The sequence below is a fragment of the Sander lucioperca genome, chromosome 15 (assembly GCF_008315115.2).
Source record: "Sander lucioperca isolate FBNREF2018 chromosome 15, SLUC_FBN_1.2, whole genome shotgun sequence".
NCBI classification, from domain to species: Eukaryota; Metazoa; Chordata; class Actinopteri; order Perciformes; family Percidae; genus Sander; species Sander lucioperca.
In genome coordinates, this window is record NC_050187.1 from 99,714 (window position 1) to 126,713 (window position 27,000).

At 41.5% G+C, this 27,000-nt stretch overlaps 1 protein-coding gene across 2 annotated transcripts in view; it reads right to left on the reverse strand.

Moving 5' to 3' along the window:
- ltbp1 (latent transforming growth factor beta binding protein 1) overlaps positions 1–27,000 on the reverse strand; it is a 144,318-nt gene that overhangs the window by 66,766 nt on the left and 50,552 nt on the right. Inside the window, exons 3-4 of one of the 2 annotated variants that reach the window (XM_031299982.2) lie at positions 23,371–23,695; positions 10,149–10,294 (exon numbers count right to left, since the gene is read on the reverse strand). In XM_031299982.2, the coding sequence (XP_031155842.2) occupies positions 10,149–10,294; positions 23,371–23,695 (471 nt within the window). Of the gene's footprint in view, positions 1–10,148; positions 10,295–23,358; positions 23,696–27,000 lie in introns of both variants that reach the window. The other variant, XM_031299981.2, reaches the window with a different exon arrangement.

The window sequence follows — 27,000 nt, forward strand, 5'->3', positions numbered from 1 at the left end:
GCGTACGTACACTTTTAATAAGAATCCTACGAACAGTTTTATAAATGAGACCCCTGGAGGACATACATCTGAAAGCTTCCTCCTGTTGCCTTGATATTCTGCCAACGGGCTATTTCAAAAATATTGCAAATTGTATGGCTTCAGATGTTCTACAGATTGTAAACACGTCTCTTCTCTCAGGTATCTTCCCACAGGCCCTGAAAACTGTAGTCATCAAGTCACTCTTAAAAAAGAACAATCTAGACACGTCACTAATGAGCAATTATAGGCCGATATCGAACCTTCCATTTTTAAGTAAAATCATTGAAAAAGAGGTTTTTGAACAACCAAACCTTTTCTTGTCACTAAACAACAGTTTTGATGCCTTCCAGTCGGGTTTTCGACCACACCACAGCACTGAGACGGCACTTGTTAAAGTTTTCAATGACATCCACTTAAACACAGACAGTGGCAAAATGTTAGTCTTAGTATTACTTGATCTCAGCGCTGCATTTGGCATTTCATACGGTCAGCCATTACATATTACTAGACAGATTGGAAAACTGGGTTGGACTTCCTGGCACAGTACTAAACTGGTTTGAATCCTACTTGAAGAATAGGCACTACTTTGTGTCTATAAGTATTTACGCATCTGAGCGGACAAATGACGTAAAGAGTTCCCCAAGGCTCCATTCTGGGGTCTCTCCTGTTTAACATCTACATGCTTCCACTGGCTCAGATTATGGAAAACAACAAAATAAGTTACCATAGTTATGCTGACGACACACACATTTACATAACCGTATCGCCAGGGGACTATAGTCCAATACAAAAACTTAGTAAGTGCATTGAACAAATTAAAGATTGGATGTGCACGAACTTTCTTAAATTAAATGAAGAAAAAACTGAGGTGGTTGTTTTTGGAGCAAAAGAGGAACGATTAAAAGTCAGTGCTCAGCTTCAAATGACAATGTTAAAAACAACAGACAAAGCCAGAAATCTTGGTGTAGTCATAGACTCACACCTGAATTTCAATAGCGACATTAAGACAATGACAAAGTCAGCCTACTATCACCTTAAAAATATATCAAGGGTTAAAGGACTTATGTCTCAGCAGGATTTAGAAAAACTTGCCTATGCTTTTATCTTCAGTAGACTCGACTGTAACGGTGTCCTCACAGGTGTCCCTAAAAAATCAATCAGACAGTTGCAGCTGATTCAGAACACTGCTGCTCCAGTCCTCACTAAGACCAAGAAAGTGGATCACATCACTCCTTTTCTGAAGTCTTTACACTGGCTTTCTGTCCCTCAAAGAATTGATTTCAAAATACTTCTGTTGGTTTATAAAACACTGGGGCCAAAATACATTTCTGACCTGCTGCTATATTATGACAGAGATGGGGACTCGAGTCTGAGACTCGGACTCGAGTCGCACTTAAGTTGCACAAACAGCTGACTTCAGATTTGATTTGCGACCCGACCCAAAAGACTTCAGACTTGACTCGGACTCGAGCTTTGAGACTCGTCAACAATCGGTTTTCATGCAATTATTGCTTTTTAAATCTAAATTTATTAATGTATTTCTATTTTCTTTTATTGGCGCATATACGTTGGGGAAACGTATGATGAGCTGCATGTCCCCTGCCCTTTGCCATAATGTGCAACGTAACGCATGTGTTATGCCTTATGTGCGCGCACTCACATACAAAAAATGCATTGACGATGGTGACACCAAGTCCTCCTGGAGTTGTGCCTTTTGTCATTAGTTTTGCTTTCAATAACTTGGTAAACAGTGGCAGTAAGCCAACAGCTACATGCACCAGCTTTCGGTGCAACACCTATCAACAATGTCGAACTTCATCAGGCATCTCCAAAGCACCAAGGCAGGTCAGTCCCTTGCTAATGTGAAAGAGACGTTACATTTAGAATATATTAACACAGGTAACAAGCTAACCATCGCAAAGTGTTGTGCTAATACTGGGAACAGGCAAATTGTACTTAATGTACTTAATCTGCTCTTTTTATCTTAATTCTTACTCTATTATTTTTAATACATTCTCTGTGTGTGTGTATATATATATATACATATATTTATACTTATATTGTTTGTTCTGTTTAACCTGTTTGTTTAACTTATTTTAGAGAATGTGTGACATGCACCTACAACACCAAAACAAATTCCTTGTATGTGTAAAAAACGTACTTGGCAATAAAGCTTTTGCATAAATAAGATTCTGATTCTGATTCTGATTGTATCTTTATAGTTAGTAATTGCTGAGGCTCAGAAATCCATGGCGCACAGGAGGCGGGACGCACAGATCCATCTCCCCAGGAACAAACGCTGTGTCGGGGGGGCAAACTCGTGATGCGTAATTGATCCCGTGGATGATTTGTAGGCTATTAAGTGAACAAGGTGTACCCGGTCCACCAAACACTGGGCCGTCTTGACTGTCTTAATTCTGCACATATTTCTGTTACTGTAGTCCTATTTACCATTTAATTATTTCATCCATGCGTGGCGCAGCGGATCTGTGCGCACTGTCACCTGCCGTGGAGATGCTGGCCTCACTAACCTCTCCTCCTGAGTCGGGTCTCCCTCGCGCTGGACTCAGTTTCACTGAGCGTACTAACACTTAAATAATAAATGGCATTACATCAGTGAGTTCAAACTGCTTATTGTGCGTAATTTGGACTGACACTGAGATGTTGTTCTGTAACTGGTGTGGCGCTGCCACTATTCTCTTGATTTCCACTTCAACATTAGACTTTTTTTGAGTGAAAGAGACGTTACATTTAGCATATATCATCACAGGTAACAAGCTAACCATCGCAAAGTGTTGTGCTAATGCTGGGATTGCCTGGGAACAGGCTCATTGTATCTTTATAGTTGTATCCATATGATGTGACAGCCTTAGGTTAATATTTCACCAGGTCCGAGGGCTAGAGGGATGTGTTAAGTAGATCCCATAAAGTTATCCCACAACTGATTTTGATACTGTACTGTATGGATGGTAGCTACAGGACATGCTATGATACTGTACTGTATGGATGGTAGCTACAGGACATGCTATGATACTGGACTGTATGGATGGTAGCTACAGGACATGCTATGATACTGGACTGTATGGATGGTAGCTACAGGACATGCTATGATACTGGACTGTATGGATGGTAGCTACAGGACATGCTATGATACTGTATGGATGGTAGCTACAGGACATGCTATGATACTGGACTGTATGGATGGTAGCTACAGGACATGCTATGATATTGGACTGTATGGATGGTAGCTACAGGACATGCTATGACACTGGACTGTATGGATGGTAGCTACAGGACATGCTATGATACTGTATGGATGGTAGCTACAGGACATGCTATGATACTGGACTGTATGGATGGTAGCTACAGGACATGCTATGATACTGGACTGTATGGATGGTAGCTACAGGACATGCTATGACACTGGACTGTATGGATGGTAGCTACAGGACATGCTATGATACTGTATGGATGGTAGCTACAGGACATGCTATGATACTGTATGGATGGTAGCTACAGGACATGCTATGATACTGGACTGTATGGATGGTAGCTACAGGACATGCTATGATACTGGACTGTATGGATGGTAGCTACAGGACATGCTATGATACTGGACTGTATGGATGGTAGCTACAGGACATGCTATGATACTGGACTGTATGGATGGGAGCTACAGGACATGCTTTGAATTCATAAGATTTAACAATACAGTGTTAGGGACAGATCAGATGGCCAGATACTTGAGACTTGACTTGGACTCGTGGCAAAAAACTTGAGACTTGACTTGAACTTGCCCCTCAAAGACTTGAGACTTGACTTGGACTCGAGCTCAAAGACTTGAGACTCGACTTGGACTTCCAAAAAATGACTTGTGAACATCTTTGCATTATGAACCACTCAGACCTCTCAGGTGGTCTGGGACAGCTCTGCTTTCTGTCCCTAGAGTCAGAACTAAACAGGGACAAGCAGCATTCAGTTTTTATGCTCCACATATCTGGAACAAACTCCCAGAAAACTGCAGGTCTGCTGCAACTCTTAGTTCTTTAAAAGCAAGGCTGAAGACTTTTCTTTTTGATGATGCCTTTCTTTAAATAATTGTTCATTTCTTTTCTGTGTCACCCAACGTTTGTATTCATGAAAACAGGAGAATTTCAAAGTGGCTTGTTTGGTGCATATTTTTCCAGGTAGCTCTCCGTCTCGGCCCCCCATCGCTAGCAGATGGGTCTGACCCAACAAAAAACCCTATAGCTAACTGCGCCACCTGTTGCCAAAGTATCGTCACTGGCATGAAGCTGGAATATAATGAAGCTGGGGGTCAAAAGACTTAGTGAAAATAATTGTTTTGAGGTGTTTTTTTAACATGGGCAGGGATGGGGCAGAGCGGACGTGGAGTGGTAGACTGTTCCAGAGTGTGGGAGCATTGGCAGAGAAAGCCCTGTCCCCAAAAGTCCGCAACCTGGTGCGGGGGGTGTCCAGCAGGTCCTTGTCAGAGGACCGCAGGGAACGTGACTGAGTGTAGGAGTGGAGGAGATCTGTGAGGTATTGTGGTGAGAGTCCATGGAGAGATTTGTAGGTGAGCAGGAGGATCTTGTAGGTAATGCGTGACTTGACTGGCAACCAGTGGAGCTGTTGGAGGATGGGAGTGATATGCTGCCAGGGCTTAGTGTGGGTTAGAACCCTGGCAGCAGAGTTCTGGACATACTGGAGTCTGCTAAGGGCCTTGGTGGGCAATCCAGACAGGACACCATTGCAGTAGTCCAGACAGGAGGTGATGAAGGTATGGATGAGTGTCTCAGTTACTGAATGTGTGAGTGAAGGCCGGAGTCTTAAGATGTTTCTGAGGTGGTAGAAGGCAGACTCTTCAAATATTCTTTCGGTCCCGGTGATTGATTGAGAAGGAAGGAGTGGTAGCATGCAAGCTCCCAAATTGACGCTCGTCTGAGAAATGGAGTTTTGGATAATGTTCAGCTTCGGCAGCTTTACCTATATACTAAAATATACTAAAATATATGACTGAGGAAGCCTAGTGACGAGTCCATAGCAACCAGTTCATGTGTTGAATTTATTTTTACCCAGTGTGCTTTGTTGAATGGTCTCAATGTTTTATTGTTTTTTTTTCATGTGAATACTAGTTTTTGAAGTAATGCAGGAAGTGTGCATTTAGTTTCCATGCTTGCATGCAAAGCCGTGAATCAGAGAAATGAACCGTTGTTTTCGCTGATTCATCACTAGAAATGCAACTGTAGCAAGCATCACACTATCACTAACATTATCCCCATTCATATTGAGATGAAATAAATGATATATCCAGCAACAAAAAAGCCTGAAAGTCAGAAGTTAGAATGGAAGTACAAAGAGTCGTTGTTATGGAGATGATACACCGTCTCGTCTCGTCGCATTGGTGTGAACTGGCAGCTTTCAGATCTTTGCAGACCGGCTCATTGCAAGTAGTTGCAAGTTTCTACTTGTCTCGTCGCCAATCTTTGGTCTGAACTGGGCTTAACGTGAGGATGAGACTAACTTGCCTGAGTGAGTGTAGGTCTTCCCTAATTCTAAAGGTTAATACTTATACATGCACTGCCTACTATGCTCATACTGTATATATCTTGTGTATTCACACCCCTTAGTGTTTTTTAGTGTTATTGTACAGTTTAAATATTTTATTTATTCCATATTTATTTTGTATAATATTCTCTACATTACCCTGCACCTTACTGCTTTTTGCACTTCTGGCTATCCTAAACTGCATTTCGTCTTCTCAATATCTGGACTCTGCAATGACAACAACGTTTAATCTAATCTAATTGTATATGTGAAAACCACTTATTTAAAGCCTTTAGTGTCTCCAGAGGGAGCTGTGCAAGTCTGATAAATATCCTTAAGTGAGTTCACTTGAGTCGGTAGGAGCTGAAGAATACAAGTTTGAAAAGTAAAAAAAATCTGGAGGTGTGGAGTTTGAAAAAAGTGAGTTTACTAGACCTCTGTATCCCTTAGGGTTTCTCCCTAAAAGGAAGTTTTCCTCACCACCCGAGGTTTCTGCCTAAAAGGGAGTTTTTCCTCACCACTGTCGCGCTAAATGCTTGCTCTTGTGGAAATTACTGGAATTGTTGGGTCTTTGTAAATTATAGAGTGTGGTCTAGACCTACTCTATCTGTAAAGTGTCTTGAGATAACTCTTGTTATGATTTGATACTATAAATAACATTGAAATTGAAATTATCCTGCTCCTCAACTCTGCTTAAGGTTAGTGGCTCAAGGCTACATTAGCATTAGCACAATGCACCCAAATCTCCAATCAATCTGTCGGCAGTCAGGTGCATTATGGTTAACTTTGGCACCAGGTTTAAAAAAGGAAGAGGCATGCTACATTGATTTTAAACTATTTTTTCAATTGTCCATCGTGAGTCCTACAATGCCATAGGAGTGCAATGCTAAATAAGTGCAGTACTCTTTCAACACCATCATGTGAGGTCAATGCAACATTTTTACAGAAAACAAGTTGTAAGTTGTAAGTGTTGCTGGTGTCCTAGAACGTAGCACTAGCTGAAGTTGTGCCAGAAATCCATTCTCTGATTGCACACCATCATGGCACTCTTATTTGGTCGATGTAATCTTCTCTGCCCAAACCTTCAGTCAGGGCCAAGACTATTAACATTTGTCTGAGGGTGTTTTGGCAGTGTGGGAGACCTGAGGAATAGTTGAGGGGAGACGGGGAATAACTTTCCCAGATGTGGCACCAAAGCCAGTTACTGACAGGCTGTCTGTCGCATGAGACAGGGCTGAAAGAAAGGCTGCAAGCTTCCTGTTTTAGAAGAGCAAACTCGTCTGCTACTTTTACAGTAGCGGCAAGTGTGGCACTAACTGCATGCTGGGTAAAAACCAGCTGTGGTATTTCCAATAATTTAGGCTCAGAGGGCCTTAAGTGCTATTTGTAGATATGCAAATTTGCAATCAGTGGGCCCGAATTGACAGTTGTTGTGAAGTACATGACAGATGTCCTGTTGGGCTCCAACCTCATCAGACACACACACACACACACACACACACACAGATGTATAACTCTACTTTGATTTTAAAAAAATGTTGCAGTGTCCACAGAACCAAACTGTCAGGATTTCACCAGTTGATCTTTAATGCTATCTTGTGATTGAAATGACAGCTCACATTGCTCTGTTTAACGAAGGTTAAAAAGGTGTTTAGGTTAACTGAATGGGTACAATTGGAGGGTCATGGGGGTGTCGGTGCACTGGCACACATGTCATTTGGCATTTCGGGGGGGAGGGGTGTTAACGAAAAAATGACTCGATGATGATGATTTGCGCTCTCAGTTTGTGTTTGCTGATATTATCTTGAAAGGTGAACAGTGTGCAAACTTTACGTTGTTCAGTCACTTTAGCCACCCAGCTGTCTGCAGATATCAGGATGACATCCTCGCTATACTTAATTGAAGCATATGCAACATGTGTGGCATAACCTTTATTTCCGGAATATGAATATGTAACGACAGCCTTGCAGGTGCTGTGACTCTTTTAATACTCTTGCTTGACTATCTTGCAGATGAAGACATTAATATGATGTCTTAAACTTGAAAAATAGCAAGATCTTTTTTCTTTCTTTTGCACTAGTTTATGCCATATGCAACTTGCCAGAAGGCCAAAATTTGGCTACAAATATTCTGAACGCCGGTGTCTGTGCACGGCAAAAGACCGGATTTGTTTGGATAAAGAACCACCCCTCTGTGACACCAGGTGGCAATCATGACACTGTCTTTTAGCATATCTTCTCTAGTGAAATGATCTGCCTGGTCATCCTTCATCAATTTTAGCAGCTGGAATCTCTCAGTTAGACTTCATTATAATATCAGTGATTCAAGTAGCTTACGTATTAGTAGGCTTGTCACTTACTAACACTGAAAGTGAACCTAAATGGATTCAATAAGGGATTTGAAAGGTTTTGGATTCAATAAGCAGGTGTTTCATTAGATTCAGAGTCGATACAATGCTACTGAACTCTATTCTCATATACTGTATATTTTACTACAGATGACCTAAGTTTACTTTGAAGCCTACCTCGTGTTTGCGTCCCATTTCCCTACCTTTGATGTCTGGCCATTTCTCTGGCATTTATAAACTGCTAGCTGGGATTAAACTGTGCTGAGGAGGTTATTTTGAAACTGGGTCTGGGTCGCTGTGGCCATGTCTGCGTCCGCCTGAGTCTACAGCGCTGCAAAGCAGGCATCAACACTGATCTGTCTGCTGACCTCCCCTTTAATATCCCCAAGTCGGTCTGTCTGGCTGTGGCCAGGGGCACAACTGCTTACACTGCAGTCTACAGATTCTTTGAAAAATATTGACTTATTCATAGATGCATACTGGCGAGTCTGACATTGGAGTTCGGCCTTGAATTTATGACAAGCCACAATAACCAACCACGAGCTGGTGAATTATAGCTGTTGTTCAACTGTCAGATCTATAAGAGTTTGACTGCCAGCCAGAGTTGGTCCAAAAACGATTTTCTCTAAATGGTTTGTGCAGCTCAAAAATAAAATGTGTCTCATAAAAATGTAAATACCACAAGCCAATGGCACCCGCCATAGGAACCTAAGCCTTGCATAGCTGAAGGTGTGGGGGAATATGGGGTCTATAAATCCATTGAATGCACAGGCAAGTAACACACTGAAAGTCTCTGGCAGTGGTCTATCCATGCCTTTGTGTGTCAGCAATCATGTAGCACTGGGCTCCCCTTTAAACTGTAAATTGAAGATAATGTGTCTTCTGTGGGAAGGCTGTTGAGTAGTAGAGAGACTTTAATGGGAGCAGATAACAGGTATTTAGAGGCTCCCCTCTCCACAGCCTTCCTCCTTTCTTATCCATCCAGGCCCTTGTTGTTTCAGCAAATTGGGGGGTTCTCCCCCAGATGACACAGTTATTTTATTCCATCTATTCTATCCTAACTCTCACACTCTGCCTTTGTCTGAAATTGCCCCTTAGAAAATGAGACTAATAACTCATTTTCGACAGCCCCAAGCAGCAGGCAATGCTTAAGTCTTTATGCCATTACCGCTGGAGCTACAATTTGAACAAATCCTGTTACTGCCCAATTGCAAGCTCCATATTCTCTCCATATCCTCAGTGTTAGATCAGATTTCATGTGTTTTGTGTGTGGCATGTGTGTATGTGTATATACAGTATTAAGGTTGAAGTTTTCCCCTGTGGTTTCAAAATGATTACTTCCTGGGATAAATAAGTTTCTTTTGGAGTTCACAGGTTTTCTCACCAGAAACAAAGTTTGTCTATAAAACAGAACAGATAATACATTTTGAAATTCCATCCACATTTTCTGATGTTATTCTTTCATGTTTGTTGATTTTGTGGTTATATTTAGTAAATATTACCAAACAGAATCATGTTCTTAAAAGACTACTCCATGGAGTTATCAATGCACTCACATAGCACTGTCAGACTCACGATGGACAGTTTAAAAAAGGATCCAAATCGATGCAGCAGAACCAGAGATATCATTTTTTATTCCACACATTCTTCTTCCTTGTCAAAACCTGGCATCTACATTTCCCACAATGCAACTCGACCACCAACAGTCTGGTCTAAGATACAGGTGTGTTATGCTAGCAGCTGCTAATGTAGCCTCAGACAGAGGTCTGGTAGACTCACTTTCTAACTTCTTTCTCCCTAGATTCGATTCATTTTCAAACTTGTAGTCTTTAAAATGTGTTGTGTGTACAGTTAATTCAGTAAAGTGTCTTTGAGTTTTGTGAAATGTAAGTTATTATTATTAAAATGTAGTACTTGAGACAGCATCGGTTGGGGCTGGTAATTTCTCAGACTTAACACAGCTCCCTTTGGAGAGACAAAAGGCTTTCTACAACTTTTTTTTCCAAATATGAAGCTTATGGAAAGTCCAATCAGGAAGACTCCCTTTCATGTCTGCGTTAGTATTAACCAAAGTGAAAGCCTGGTAACGTGATGGACCTCTCAGCATCAGGTCTCAGAAGGTTGATTTTTAGACCACAGAGACATTAGGACAATGCATTCAAAACCCAATTCCAAACATCATTTTATACAGCGCCCACAAGGTAAAAGATAATCTGCAGGCTGACTTACTCACCATGGATGGGGTTGTGTGCCACTGTTAGGGGGATGGGCCTCTCAGGTTGGGACTGGACATGCGTCTGTGTGTGCGTGGTGTGTGTGTGGTAGTATTTGGGCTTTATAACATACTGCTGGCTCTGACCTGGGTGCATGGGCCGGATCCTGGAGGGAGAGGGAGAGAAAGTTGTCAAAGAGAATATGTATTAAACATTTTTTTTTATTTAAATGGGAACTAGGGCTGTCAATTGATTAAAATATTTAAGCAGCATTAATTACATGATTGTCCATAGTTAACTCGTGATTAATCCCAAAGGTACTGTATGCTCCAAAAATATGCTGAAAGCAGAATGTGGCAAACTCAAGCCCATCAAGCAACAAGAGATGGCCACATACAGTATGAGAACATGATATATTTTCCAGCTTGGCGTAACTTTGGCGAATGCCGTATGCTTGGCCAGCAAGTGGTGTTTGAGACTAGACATACTCTGGTGGTAACTCGGTTCACATCAACAGTACATGCAGATAACTTTAGTCTGGTGCCATTCAAAAGACCCTTTTCTTTATCCATTTCTGCTCAAGGAGCTTTGTTTCTGATAACCATCCACAACAATACTGCTGCATCGCTTCCTGATTTCACAAACTATGTTTTTTACGCGTCAAAACAATTAGTGGCGTCAAAAGGATTTTCCATTAACTGGTTATTATCGCTTTAGTTTTGACAGCCCTAATAATAACACAAGCTCTATGACTAAGTTACCCAAAGGGGCAACCTCCCAAAAACTTGATGTATTAGAGTAGGTGTTTTTCTATTTCACAGCAGTGACTGTGCTGCAGCCAACCCATAGAGAGCAGCACATCAGCATCTGTCTGTAGTTCGTCAATTACTGAGTCTGCTCATGCTATATATATACAAAATCTAAGCTTTTTCACAAAGTACATATATTTAGGATCTGAAATCATTGTGTCCCTGGATCAATAACAACACTTCCTCATGTGTTCTGAAATTGTTCTAGTTTTTTAAGAACAGCGACATCAACCTCCACTTCCTTTTACCACCCTTCTTAGCAGCCTGGGCCTCACCAATATCTTCAATGATGTTTTTTGAAAACCACAGACACAGACATTTCAGAAACATACAGGGCAGACATTTATCAACTTGCCAGTACTGACCAATAAATATTGCACCATACACACAGAGAATTTTCAGACAAGCTCCACATCAAGTCCTAAGTAAGCATGGGTAATTCTCCAATCGACCGATATATATTTTTCATGGCCGATACTGGTTATTAGTAATCAAGGAGGCCGATAACTAATAGTTGCAATCGATAAACATTAACAGTAAAAATTAAAATCTTAGAATAACACAAACTCCAACAAAAACCTTACTGTAGATGCTAGTTTAATTACATTTTTACTACTACTTACTTTACTGTATGGACTGCAGTGTAGACGTAATACAGAAACTTTCTTTGATCATGAAGCTGATTGTCAGCAGCCGCGACAGTGACGCTGGTATTGTTTTTACCTTGTGAGTGTGTGCAACTCAATTAATTGAGAAAGTATGCACTGTATTTCCATTTGACTTATTATGTCTCACCCTTCTCCAGGACCGTAGCCCCTTGGGTGAAGGTAAGCATGGTGGCTCAGTGGTTAGCACTTCTGCCTCACAGCAAGAAGGTTCTGGGTTCAAACCCAGGTCGTCCCAGGCCTTTCTGTGTGGAGTTTGCATGTTCTCCCCGTGTTTGCGTGGGGTTTCCTCTGGGTGCTCCGTTTTTTTCCCACCATAAAGACATGCATGCAACTAGGACTACAGTTGAAAATTAGCCGACTGGCTAACACTGCAGATTTACAGAAATGTTGATTAATGTGCATTGTCCTAATCAAAATAAATAAAAAAATAAATAAATCTAATCACAACAGGTATGACCTGACGTTGGACAACACTTTGTAAAGACTACACTGGCATTGATTGGTGGTGTTCTACATGGCAGGGATGCAGCGTTATTAGTCCGAGTCATCTGGAGGAACCTTTTCATGTCCACCATCTATGGGAGGGAAGCACATAACACAGTCAGATATGGCTGTTAAGATGGGACTGTTTGTGTATTACTTTTGTGTGCATAGCAAACATTGTAAGTCTATTTGAGCCATTAGATTCTTGCATTGGCTTGTGTTAAACATAAAAGTCAGCATGAATATATGTATTTGTGTGCTCATCTGTGTTTGGTCAGCTGTTACTGAGGTAGTACCAGGCGTCCTCTACATCACCTAATATAAAGAGTAATGGTGAATGCCCGCAGTCTGCTTGGAGGTATACTGTTTACATCCTGTATTTTCTCAATTAGGTCAAATAAACTTATATAGAGTTATCTCTATATAGCTACTAGCTATATAGCTAGTATATAGTAGCTACTGACAGGAATGCAGGGGATTCTGTGCTGTTAACAATGTACCAAAATGGGAATAATTATCGCTGCATCTTGTCCACATGAATCCATCCATCCATCAAGCAAACATGTGGAACCTGTCCCTGTACAAGAAAATCATCTTCAAAGTAGAGGTCTTCACTGTCCCATCACGAACCAGGCCAGGTCAAAACTATATATAGTACGAATACGCTCGTGGGTGAAAACAACAAAATATTTTATTAGATGTGCCTTTCGTTTAGACGGTGACAGCATTTTTGGGGCTCAAAGACGCAAAAAAGTGAAACAACCCTCCAGAGTGGAATTCTTAAAAACGCTCCACCGTCGCATTCCCGTCTTAAGGGTAAAAACGCATGTGTGTGTGTGTGTGTGTGTGTGTGTGTGTGTGTGTGTGTGTGTGTGTGTGTGTGTGTGTGTGCGCCAAATGTGTGTGTGTGTGTGTGTGTGTGTGTGTGTGTGTGTGTGTGTGTGTCTGTGTGTGCCTGTGTGTGCATTGTCAACAGGTTCTCACACTCATCTCGTAAAATACGGACGCTTGGTCAGGTGCCTTTGTCGTTCTTATTGACGCTAAAAGTCTCCTTTAGCGCTATAAGTAAACGCGCTTGGTCGGGACTATTGCCGTCCCTTTAGCGCTATAAGTAAACGCGCTTGGTCGGGACTATTGCCGTCCCTTTAGCGCTATAAGTAAACGCGCTTGGTCGGGACTATTGCCGTCCCTTTAGCGCTATAAGTAAACGCGCTTGGTCGGGACTATTGCCGTCCCTTTAGCGCTATAAGTAAACGCGCTTGGTCGGGACTATTGCCGTCCCTTTAGCGCTATAAGTAGTACGGTTCTGTGACACGTGGGAGGAAAATAAAAAGCCACTATAGCAAGCGTGACAAGCGGGATGCGAACCCCGCTCTCCTGGGTGAAAGTCCTGTGTGTGTTTGACCCATCCACCACCCCAACCAACCTCCATACACGGAAATTCGCCCTTACATACTACTCGCTAAATCCTATCTAACTGCTGCTCTCCCCAGTGCGTTACACAAACACTTATTTTACGAGTTCGGAATGAGAACGGGTTGGCATTGTTTGGAGCAATAACTCCACCTCCTCGTCTGTCCAGACAAAATTGTCAGCTTTTGTTGTTCGCTTCGCGCTACTAGGGAGAGGAGAGGGAGAGAGGAGGAGAGGGAGACAAGTAGAAGGAAGGTTCTACGCAGGCGCGCAGACTTGGTAGATCGCATTTCACACACTTTTGCGTCACCTTATGCACGCAGATTCCCCCCCCCCCCATAACGCTCGTCTAAACGCGGAATAAAAAGTGAGAACGCAACGCGTCTAAACATAGCCTTACTGGGTCTGGATAGAATCCTGTTCTACTGCCACAGCTCTCAGGTATGTGGGTCTTATACCCCAGTGGATCCATCAGACTTGCTTCTATTGACTTCTCTTTCTATTTGGGTCTGTTAAGGTCAACCACATTTTGGATCTGGCCTAATTATGCTCAGGTATATTTCAAACTTGTTCTCATACTCATTATTTCTGGATGGGTCCCTTAAAGCCTCTATCCCAAAGAGGTTTTTAGCCACGCTAGCAACGAGGCTCTAGGGATGGCAATGTCTGTAGGTCCGTCGGTCAACCACTGTCAACCCATTGACATGTTTTGTTTAAGTGAACTGTCTCAACAACTATTGGATGGATTGCCTTCAATCCATCTGAATCAAATTTTCAGAAGCTTAGCTTTTTTTGATCAAGTAGCGCGGTAGCGTCCACACAAGCTACTTTTCGTGAAGCATTTCTAAAGCTCTATCACAGCAGAGCTTTCTGATGCAGTCTGAAATAAAACTGCTGAAGATCAGAGACACCGCCAAACACGGACGTGTATGTCCTGTACATGGATATATAAAACAAAAAGCTTCAATTTAGTAAACTACTTTTTTCATGTTGCCAAAGCTTAGCTTGTCAAATTTCTTTGGGGACTAATGTGAGCTTCAGTGTAGGAAAGCTTAATTTAACTTAGAATAACTGGTAGCTTAGCTCTATACACTTTCCAAGTATTTTGCCCAAGTTTTGGGGGGTGAAGAGACAATATATGGCAGTCTAAAACTGTGCAGCTGATAGGTAACAAAAACCACAGTCAATGCTAAAATGTATCACAAAGTATATCTGAAGCTAATAAGGGGCTTCAGCAGTCAGAGTTAGTCAAATAAAGTGGTTAAGTTATAGTGTTTTTAGTAAGACATTCTTTCTTTGTGTTACTATCCTTCCACAGCAGCTCAACAACAAACACTGTCCAGAGAGACACAAAGAGGCAATTTTCACACTGGAAGATATACTAACTTGATTTGACTACTGAAGCCTCATATTAATAGTAGGGCTGTCAGCATTAACGCGTTAATCGCGATGCGATTAAGGGCCGAGCATAACGCGCTAATTTTTTTTCATCGCATGCCGCCATTTATGAATTTATTTTACACTTTACTCGGCTTCGCGTCATGCCTAACAACGCCCCTTAGCTGCTAAAATCACTAGAATCTAGCTAGGCTACTATTTTGACCCTTTGCCACACCTTTACTTATCATCAAGCCGCCATACTTCCTCGTAACACATCCTGCTGCTGCAGGCTGCAGGCATGATGGAGAAACACAGCAGAAAACACAATTCTGAATGGAGCTTTTTATTTTCCTCAGTAGACGAAAGCAATATGCACATTGTGTAAAGCCGAATTAAAATATCACGGAAGCATGTCAAGCTTGAGCTACCACCTACAAGCTAAGTATAGTACAGTTAACGTGACTCAGGTTGATAGTGGGCTAGTGGGCTCAGGCAAAGCACTATTTTGGAGAGTGCTACTCGCTGACCTGTGGATGAAACCAAATCCCAAAAAATTACCACAGCTCTTGCAAAATGGGTGGCAACTAACTGCAGACCTGTCAGCATAATGACAGATTCATACATTTTTCTTTTGTTTACAGTAAATAAATAATAAACAAATACAAATCTTAAAGTCAAGTTCATAAAGTAACTTTCTTTGCATTCATTTGATTCCCAATCAAGATCCACTGGTAAGAATTGCTTTCCATTGTTAATATGTACTTAAAAACTGTTCTGAAATGCAAAATAATAGAATTTTAATCATGTGATAAAACATGCGATTAATCGCGATTAACTATAGAAATTCAGCGATTAATCGCGATTAAGAAAAAATTAATCGTTTGATAGCCCTAATTAATAGAGATTGAACAGGACTGAGCATTTTGTCCCCAATCAATACATTAAAATCGCACATATGGGAGGTATGATGAGGAATGATTACAGCAAGCAAGTCCTGTTTCAATGTGCATACGGGTACTTAACTATTAACCTATGGTTTAACATTGTCATTATGAGCATATTAGCATCCTGATGTTAAAAGCAAGCTCAAAGCACAGCTATGCCTATTGTTTGCAAAAACTACATAGGAAATACAAATAAAATTAAAGCTGCAAGCAGCGATGAACGCCCCCTCCTCCCAGCACGTCAGGGCTATAGCGGGATGTCGGTTGCCACTACATTTCCTCTGTCTTCCACTGTGTGGCGCTAGAGAACACACTAATTATATGTCATGGTGCTGTATATTATATGTAGACCACACCATGAAAACGTCATGTAAATCGGATGATTTGTTTGTCACATTGGGCTGACTTCCTTCCAAAGGAACTTTATCTGAACCCTGGCGTGCGTTAGGGGGTGCTACAGAGCCTGCTGGCCGCGCCAGAGCCTAGTCAATGCAGAACTTTGCAGTTTTCGCCAGGTCTGACGTGTGCCAGTTTTTGTGAGTTTTTGAACATCCCAAGCCCCTCAAAAAAAGTTGCCACGACTTCATGACAATCTTTAGATTATGTAATTTCTTATCGGTGTCCTCTTAATGATGACTTCAAAAGATACGGCCAAGAGGTCTCCAAAACTTTACACAAAATATATCTGTATCAAAGATTTAACATGGGGTGACCTCTAGCTCACCTGGTAGAGTGTGAGCCCCATGTAGGCTGAGTCCTTGGCAGTGGCCCGGGTTTGATTCTGACCTGCAGCCCTTTACTGCATGTCTATCACTACCACTGTCTAATTAAATAAAAAAAAAGCCCAAAGATTTCCCACTGTGTTAGAAACTGTTCCCTCACTATTCCCTTTATAGTGTTTATTAAATAGTGAACGATACAGGGAATGACCAAACAAGTCTTTCTGCTTCTTCTTTTCCTCCGGGAAAACACGTACGGTAGGGTACATCGTATGTACTCTCAAATTAGCTGTGCATTGTGGGTATGTTATAGTAACTCCACTACAAAATGACAAACACACTACATAGTGCACTATTTCTGTGATAGGAGAGAGCAGTGCTACAGAAAGGAGATGATAAACATGGAGGAAGAGTTAACTGGGCATATTTTCATCTCATTCATATGATAGGCCCCCTGCCATGGTATAAATAAACAGAAAATGATAGCCTTGTAAATAGCTCTGCTATGACCTGTAATGCCTTGAATAGAATTCTGTTTAGGTTATGCAACTATGTATAGGGCATGCCACTCTCCTTTATGATATCCACTATGTGTTTATGTGTATTATTGTGTGTAAGATGTTTATTACTACTACATAGTCATAAAACCATCCTCTGGTAAAACCTTCTGGACATAGTTTTAGGATTATTAGCTAACAGGGTGCATGCAACACATGGCATGTCATGGAGGCAAAGGCAGCATGTTTTTTTATTGCCACTGTGTACAGGTCTGTAACCTAGAGGGATTCATCCATTTTCATTCATTTGTGCTACATGACAAAAAAGTTGTTCAACACTTCACATGGGATACTGATTACACCATATTTGTTAAAGACGTTTTCTCTTAAACCTTAAAAGCTGCATTTAAGGTACCTTGTTACAGTTTTGAACACAAGTAGCGCTGTGGAGCAATGTTTTTATGAGTGGGTCCCAGTTTTGATTTCTCTCAAGCACGTGCAACAAGCAATGCTTTCATACTGTTCCACTGGCAGGGGGCAGGGGACAAGACAATTGCTAGCAAGTAAACAGGGATGTAAAAATACAGGGGTTGCAAAACCTGTGTGGACTAACTCAAATAGATTTGTTTGCTAGCAAAAAATCTGAAAGCACAACATAAGACTGACAAGGAAAAAATATAACGGCAAAGAATTGCCTCCTAACACAACCATCAGACAAGGAGCAACATTAGCATTTATCCAGAGTAGTTTATGTCCACCTAACAAATAGCCTAAAACATGGCTTTAGCTGCTACATTACAGTAAATGCACCACCGCTCAACCATTTGCTGTCAACAGCTAGTGTACAGTGGTTTTATCAGAGCTTTCTTCACTGAAAGTGGCAAACTCCACTCGCCAAGAAAAAGTTACTGCACGTAACATGGACAAGGGAAGCGGTGTGATGAAATTATTACAGCAAAAAACTGTTTCTGAAAGTAAGGCACTAATTGTGTAAGTTTATTTTACCACTCAGTGCACTCACAATGCCCACCTGGTGCGTCTCTTTAGAACACAAATTGTCATGGTACCAGATGAACAACTACTTTTATAGAGGCTAAGTCCTAAATTTGACAACAACAAAGAGCTACAAACCTGAGTTGTGAGAATAGTGACAGCAAAAGAGAAGTTATAAATATAAGATCTCATTCCAGTCTCAACAAAATATCCAGCATGAGCGTGTGCGTTGGCAATGACTGAGCCATTAAATGAAAAAAAATAAGAGAAGAGTCTGGAGAGAATCCAAGGAATGGTTACAAGACCCTGCTAGTCTTAAATATCAGAGCGGAGGTTTGACTCATTTCTACATAAACAGATCGGTGAGTAAAGGTTGCGGGTGTGTGTGTGTGTGTGTGTGTGTGTGTGTGTGTGTGTGTGTGTGTGTGTGAGTGTGTAAATCTGTTCAGTCTCGGCCTTCACTGCTCTGGCCACAATCACAATCCACCGCCGACCTCTACACTCGAGTCGTCCAAGTCTTCTTCCCCGCGAGAGCTGACATACTCTGGTCTAACGTAATGAACCCACTGAACCTCACCAGAGCACTCTCATGTATTAGCAACATCGCAACATAGGCCGGAGGACTCCAGGGAAGGAAAGGGAGAATATGTGTGCGGAGTATGTCAGTGCTTTGTTGTGGGTAACCCGCTGGCTGCCTGGCTGACTTGAGGGGCTCTTACAGTGTGAAAGAACCATGACAGACTTTCTCTTTAATAATCTGCAGGTCACCTGTCATTGCTTCATGCACTCTGATCTAGAGCCCTGCACGGGACTGTTTTTTTTAATCCCGCTCCTGCCCGCTCCCGGTGTGTTTCTGACCATTACCGCCCGCTCCTGCAGTGTGTTTGTTCTGCTCCTGCCCGTTCCCACAGCTTGTGTGTTGGGTCCCGCCCGCACAATGTCTTCTTTTAGTTATTTTACTGTGTAGTATTAATAAATATGCATATCTGTCGGTATTAAGTAGCGAAATTACATTCTAGTGCATAATTACATTAAAGTGCAATAATTAGTCATTCTAGTGCAATAATTAGTCATTCTAGTGCAATAAGAGCAAAGTGACATTGTATTCATTTATTTATTTCACTTATTTTAGAACATGTTGTTGGCTTGTTTGTTTTGTCCAGGTGGTTTTATTCCGTTTTGTTCCCCTGTCTTTTAACACTAACAGATTTCATGTTAAAGTCCCTGTTGATTGGATCCCTCAGGTCGCTGTAGAGAAAGAGGCGGGGCACAGTCCCCTGGGAAAGAAGTGAGAGAGAGGGAGTAGAGGAGTGATAATAAAGTGTTTGGCTGGTGTTTAACTGGATGCACCGTGTGCGTTGCTGATTTTCTAATCAAACCAAGCTAGGCCAAGCTAACAGTCGGTTACAGCACTGATCAGGACCGTTAAAACCGCCCGCTCCCGCAAGATTTGTGTTGGGTCCCACGAGACCCGCGGAATCCCAATCCCAATGCAGTCTTCTACTCTGATGAACTGACATTTATGTCAGAACGTATACCATAATTGTCTTAATAGTTTCTGTAATGTCATAAAATGCAATCATCCATTCTTCTATATTTTCATGGAGCAGCAGGGTAAATAAGGAAGCCCAATAATCCATCTCCCAAAACACACCCTTTAGGTCTTTCCGGGGGGATCATGATGCAGAATATGGAATATACATTTTTTTTTTTTTTTAAAAACAAACTAGAAAAGACAAAAATAATTATTAAAATAAGGTTTGTTTTTATTTCAACAATAACAATGATTAACAAAAACAAACAAACAAAGATCTAATCATACTGTTATTTGCAAGTGATCAGATGGGATTTGTGTGTCCAGACATAGAAATTATGTCTATAGCCCAGACATCACTAATCTGTGTGCATGGGTTGCCGTGGTAATGACAGTAACCACAGTAGCTACGCTGGTGTTGTGGCTTTCCAACTATAGTTAACTAGTGAGCGGCTAAATAAGTACAATTTAATAACGTAATGTCTTATCCATACATTCCTGTCACAGCATAGGAAAGCACTTTGCTATCGACAAATAGGTGACAACTTTGTTCGGCTCATTTTTTTGAAATGTTAACCAGTGTAGCATGAAACATGCCACTAGCTAACTAGCCAGCCGCCCGCTAGTTAGCTCCCCTTGGTACCTCGGCTGTGTCGGCGCCGCACAGAGCTTCAGAGAGCAGCCCTACAAGGGTCACAGAACAAAACAAAAAAAAACATCACCAACACTACGTTACTATGAACTATGGGAGCGCAACAAACATCATCCTGAAACATAAATTAAAATTATTTGCTAAATCAATTTATCACCTAGGGTACAGGCAGTCGAAATGGGTCTACTGGATGGAGAGGGTTGTTGTTGTGGGGGAGGGACTCTGGGTTCAGTCAGTATCTGGCCCCTGCTGGGGTGTGGGAGGTGGGGCTGGAGGGCTGGAGCTGATGAATGGAGTCACTGGGGATGGTATCAGGACTGCATTGACATTCAAAATGACAGTAGAAGTTGTTGAGGTTGTTTGCCAGGTGCAGGTGGTTGGATAGAGTGGGGGGGCTTTGGTTTGTAGTTGGTGATGTGTCTTGGGCCCTTACAAAATGAAGCAGAGTAATTGGCTGAAAACTGTTGTTGGAGTTTATCAGAGAACAGTCTTTTCTCACCGCCTTGCTAAACCTGTACTTTGACTCTTTAAACCAGTCCCTGTCCCCACTCCTAAACACCTCTTACTTCAGCAACCTTAGCTGTCTGAGTGTGGCTGTGAACCAGGGCTTGTCATTGTTGTATCTCACCATGGTACGTGATAGTACACAGCTGTCCTCACAGAAGCTATAATGTATGACATCACAACCTCTGTGTACTCATCCAGACTGTTGGTAGCAGTCCTGAAAACATCCTAGTCTGTGCAGTCCAAACATTCCCAAAGATCTGCCACAGCTTCACTGGTCCACTTCTTAGATGTCCTCACAACAGGTTTAAAAAGTTTTAGTTTCTGCTGAGGGAATTCGGTGGACCATGATGGGTTTTAAAATGACCCAGATGACAGCATGATATGCATTGCTGAGTGTAGTGAAACAACTGATATGTAAGAAGTGTAAGAAGTACAAAGAAGTAAGAAGTACAAGTGTAAAGTGGGACACTGCATTGTGTTAGTATTACTAAGTAATGATCCATTCAGGTCAATATGGCCATCTGTTGTTGCTTGATTAGAGTGCGGAGGAAGGTCTGGCTAGTTCACACAACATTCATAGGAGAAAAACATGCTCTGGTTTATTGGCATTTCTTTAAACCAATCACAATAATGGTCTTGGGTGGTGCTAAGCTCCAGACGGAGCCACGGTGCCTCTGCTAAATAGTCTCAGGAAGGAACTTGTTTTGGTGGAACATGTGGACGTTCAAAAGTAGTTTTAGTCGTGCAACAGAAAACTCCGATTGGACAGATAGTCTAGCTAGCTGTCTGGATTTACCCTGCAGAGATCTGAGGAGCAGTTAACCATAGTCCTCACAAATCCACCAGAGGTTAGAATTACAACACAAAGAAAGAGGAAGGTAACGGACATCTGGCCTAAAATGAGGGACATCCGGCAGAATTTCCGGCAGCAAATAAACAATCCTGTAAATGAAAAGTCGTCAATATAGACTATTGCTTGATGGGCTTGAGTTTGCCATAATATGCTTTCAGCATATTTCTTTTGAGCATTTTTGAGCATACAGTACCTTTGAGGTTATTCTGAAGAATATTCCAGACAGTAGCCTATTTGTCATTGTTTTGGATTGTTAAAATAATAAGAAAACAAACATTTGCATAAATTACTAATTCAGTGCAATATGGTTTTGAATATTTACCCAAGGGCATAGGGAATTCTGCAAATCAGAAACAGATAGAGGAATATATTATAAGTAAAAGACTAAAAAAATAATGTACTAAATTAGTTAAATTTTCGACACATTTGTGATAAAAATGTAACTCTTCCATCTATTTCACTCAGATACTTGTGTACACCTTACTGATCTGATGAAATGTTCCTTACCTGGTGGTTAGTGCCCTTTCTTATATCCTATCAGATGACAAAACAGCTCTGTTGCTAAAACCAATAAGAGAATAGCTACTAGTGAGTGACATATCCCTTCTGCAAATTGAGAGCAGCTTTCGAGGACACAGATCTGGTAGCAATTACTTTTGCCTGTGCATAAAAAACTCCCCTTCACGTTTTTCAGAGTGCATGTAAATCAAAGCACATAAAATGTATTAACATTCTAAATATCATTGATCAATATCAGCAGTCTGGTGTGATCTGTGTCAACTTTAATTGGACTTTAATTGTGCTGTGATTTGTGTTGCTGTAACATTGAGCTGAAAATCAGAAATATACCATTTTGAGTCTACATCCACCGATTGGACCAGTCAAGCCATTGGGGCCATTTGTACTGTCTGATGCAACTGCACATTGTCCAGTTGTCTGCAGTAGTGACAGGCAAAACAAACCCACAGTTAACCACAGCAGGAGTTAGTGGCATTTGCACTGTACTTATGAAAGTGCCGGGAGAAATTCAACCTATTATTACACTCACAGTTGGTGATAAAGAGAGTATACTGTCCGGGCAAACCACAATAACACAACCTTCACAGTGAGAGATCCGTGTTTAAAGAAAACAGAATAACTTTTAGATTTGATGATTTCTGTGGTGTTATATAGATATATATTATAAAGAACCCTAATTCCCAAAGATTGCTACATGGGTACAAACAAATCAGTGGTCTGCATATTTCATGATTTTATGATTATATTCGCCACATGTCAAAGTGTCTTTGATCAAGACACTGAACGCCAACTTGCTCCCTGGGCACTGTATGTAGCTGTCCACTGCTACCAATTCTTAGGATGGGTTAAATGCAGAGATTGAATTTCACTACATTGTACTGTATGATTTTTATGTGACCAATAATACAGTTTCTTATTATTATTCTATTAAATGTAGGGTTTTCTTTAACTTAAATTAAATTTGATCTTTTTGTAGTTGTGGGTAATTAACCCAGTTTCTCCATGTTGTGTTCAAACTCTACCATGCCATGCCCCTGAGCAAGACTCTGAACCCTCCAACTGCTCCAGTGGAGTTACTGAAGGGTTATCAGCGCAGAATGTAGGTGCAGCTCAGCAGTGGAAGACAGAGAATGGTTCTAGTGAACTCCTTCCAGAGTCAATTAGTGAAACTATGAATTTAAAGTTGGTGGACGACAGCATAGAGCTCAGCTGCTTTGTTTTCTGAATAAATAAAGGTGGAATGTAAGCATGGTACTTACTGTTGTTGGATGTGTTGTTGGATGTAATGTGGTCGTACAAACTGGGGGGCCGGCCTGACACTTAGTTTCATCTGGGCCATGTTATTAGATGGAGCGGGGGCAGAGGCATAACCATTGGGAGAAACTTGCTGAGGTATGGGCCGCTGGGGCACCACATTGTGTCCATTAGTGTGTCCATTTGAGTTAGCAGTGGTATGCCCATTCCCAGGCAGTGCTGGGAAGGGGTGTGTGGGCATCGTCTTCTGCTCGCATGCCTTCCCCTTTGAGCCAGGCTTGCAGACACAGAGCTGAGGCCTGAGGCACATTCCTCCATTCTGGCATTGAGGGATGCAGTTGGCTACAACACAAAACCCAGACAGAGCAGAGAGAGAGAGAAGAAAAGAAAGAGAGGAAGGAGAAACAGATGGAGAATAAACATGAGTAATGACAATAAGAGATACAAAACAGTGAAATAGATGCAAGCATATGGATAAATTGGACTTGAAGTTTCATGATTTTAAATGCACACTAATGCTCATTGCACCTCATTGGTTTATGCATTGTAGATGAGATCTTTAGAGGTGCTTTCACATCTAACTGGTGTGGTTCAAACACCGTTGTGCCATCAGTTGGTGTAGGCTGGTAATAAATAAATAAATTGATCTGTTGTGGACCAAACACCCCAACTGAAGCAGTGGGTTAGAGAGATGTGCTATGCTCGTGTCCTATGTGTATATTGGCAGTTCCTTAACAAAAAGTGCGTTAAACGTAGCAGCCACAAATTAGATATCCCAGCCCCCCACCCTCTGTCTTTTTTTGGCTCTTTTTTGGTTTCTAACTAGTCAACATTATTTATGATATATTGGGTCCAATTGCAGTCGTGACTATATTGTTCATAATCAGTGGTTAAATCGGGATATTCGAGGAGGAGGAGCCCTTGTCCAATGAGGTTTGGGATTTGGGAATGGGTGGAGTGGTTTCCACAGACCACACTGTCATGGGATTATTTCTTCAGCAGAAAGTCATTCCAATGAAAACTGTAAGACGTGTTCTGAGGAAGTGGATTGTCCAGAGTAACAAGGGCACTGTTTCTGGAAAGAGATGTTGCTGTTGAATTTCATGAATGTCATTTATTAATGCTGTACCACAAACTAAATTTGATTCACCTCAATTGTATTCTCAATCTGAATCTAAATGGCCATATACCACTAGAGAGAAGAACAATTTTCTTGTCTTTATTTATTGTTATTATGGGGAAAAAGTTCACCTCCATGAAGCACTGTAAATTCTTAAAAACAATAATACAACACCCCAAATACTGTATATATGCATATACCCAAATGCACTGCCATAGGCAGACAACTTTCTTTTGTTTCTTATTTGTTTGCGTTAATTTTATGGTTCAAGAAACACTGAAATTCTTTGAACTGAGGCAAATACAGTATAGTAACTTATAGGGCTACTGTAAGATCACAATGCCACATCAGAAGATTAAAACAAGAAATAAAGGTACCACAGCTGCACCACATGCCTTAATTGTGCACAGACCCTCTCTCAATGTGGAGACAGGTGGCTTGTACTGCTGTGTAATGGCCACAGCTGTTTATTAAAGTCAAAGAATAGGAGCAGACATTCGGTATCTGTCTTGTTGGCGTGGGACAGTGATGGAAAGCAGAGGTTTCAAGCCAAAAGTTCGACAGTTGGCAGCAGTATGATACTGAAGGAGATGGAGCTGAGCTTTGACAGGGTGAATGTCAGGAGACGAAGCTCAGCTCAGGCACAATTTAACCCTAATTCAGAATTAATTAGTGGATCTCAAACTGTGTACAGTGTGCAACAAATGATCTAGCTAATCACCTCACATCAGTTTTAGACAGGTAGCTAGCACCAACCTGGTTAGTTGTCTAGTGTAAATGAAAGATGTTAAATCTCCCATGAAACTTTTCATCTCATAATATTATGGTTTTAAGCTAATCATTTCAAGAGATCTGAATTAGGACCTCCGGGTTCACTCCATTATCAGACATGGCCTGTGTCAGAGGTGAGGATGAGGGAATCTCTGTGCATCAACCAAATAAGAACTGAAACCGGTCCTTCAACAGACAGGACATTGAGACAGGATGGTGAGTGATGAAGTCTGGAGCACACAGTTATAGTGAGAGCTTTTTAATAAGGTGCAGCTGCTGACATTTCGACATAAAGCAGTGGTGGTGTAGACGTTTAAATTGCCTGTGCCCAGCTTATATCTGTTTCTCATAGGATGGACAGGATCTGGCCATTGGTGTGTCGAGCATTGGCAAATCGTTCAGGCTTACATTTTGTTTACAACTGTTGGTTTAGTTGTAAGAAGACAGTGTGAACACAAAGCAGATGTGCTACATTCCTGCTAATGTACACATCTTGTCACATCCAGCCCCTGTGTCTAGATCATGTTTTGGTTGTTTTTTTCCACCTCACATCCAGTGTTTTGTGTACTTCCTGTTTTATTTTGAAACTCACCATCTGTCTCTGGTGCAGGTCACTTACCTTCCTGCCTGTGTGTTTACCTGGCCTGCCCTAATGTCCTGCACCTGTGTCTAATTGTCTCCCCTCCTCCCTCATGTGTATATATCTATACACCCTTTCCTTTTGTTTAGTGCCAGTTGGTCTTGTACCTCTGTTCCAGCCTTTGTTCCTAAAGTTTGTTCCAGTGAGTTAGTTCTGACCAGTGCCTGTGTTTTTGGCTAAGCCTTGGTCTTATGATTGAGATATCATTGCCTGCTTATTGGAGTCCTTGTACAATAAAGAAACACCTTGTTTCCATCTGAAACCACAGTTGTTGAGTCATGCATCAAAATAAGTAGGTTTGCACCCGACTACTTGGATATTCATGCGTTGGGTAGGTATTCAGTTTTTAATTTAGGGACTCAGATATTTGTTTTTCTCTTTTCAATACTGTAGATTAAGTGAAACGAAAGACACGTATTGCAGCGCAGTATTTCATTTCGGCAGTGTGAGTCTTTACTCATTTACTGTTGCGTTCCTCTGCTCTCTCACACACAAACCCAGTGCACAGCGAAAGCAGAGGCGGTGGAGTGGCGTCTCGCAAATCTGTTAACTAGTTGCTCTCACTACCAATATTATCTACTCCGTTTCAACAATGTAAAGCTGAAAAAAGTGCAACATGTTTTGTCAGGATTAAGCAATGAGCAGAGGAAATCTGCTAGCCGCTAGGCTAATTTCCACAGTGTAAACACTGAAAAACTGCAGCGCTCTGCCGTCCATCTCAGCTGAGAACAGAGAAATGTCTGGCTGAGTCGAGCTATAACTGAGCAGTCTGACTCTTTCTCACCACAACTATCCTCAGGACCCATGCTGGTAAAAAGGCTGATTGGTATTGTTTCTGGAGAAGGATTTCACAATGATGACAGAACTGCAGCCACGATGCAAAATTCTAAATTGCACCACAATCTCAAGACACATGAAGAAGTTGTATGACCACCACGTGGGAAACTATAGCGACCAAACTGAAGCATTAAGCTTGATTTATGGTTCTGCGTTGAATCTACGCCGTAGGTACGTACGTAGGTAAGCATAGATACGGACCCTACGCCCAGGCATGAATTGGCCATTGGGAGTACCGGGACATTTCCCAGTAGGCCGGTCTATTTGTGTGGGCTGCAT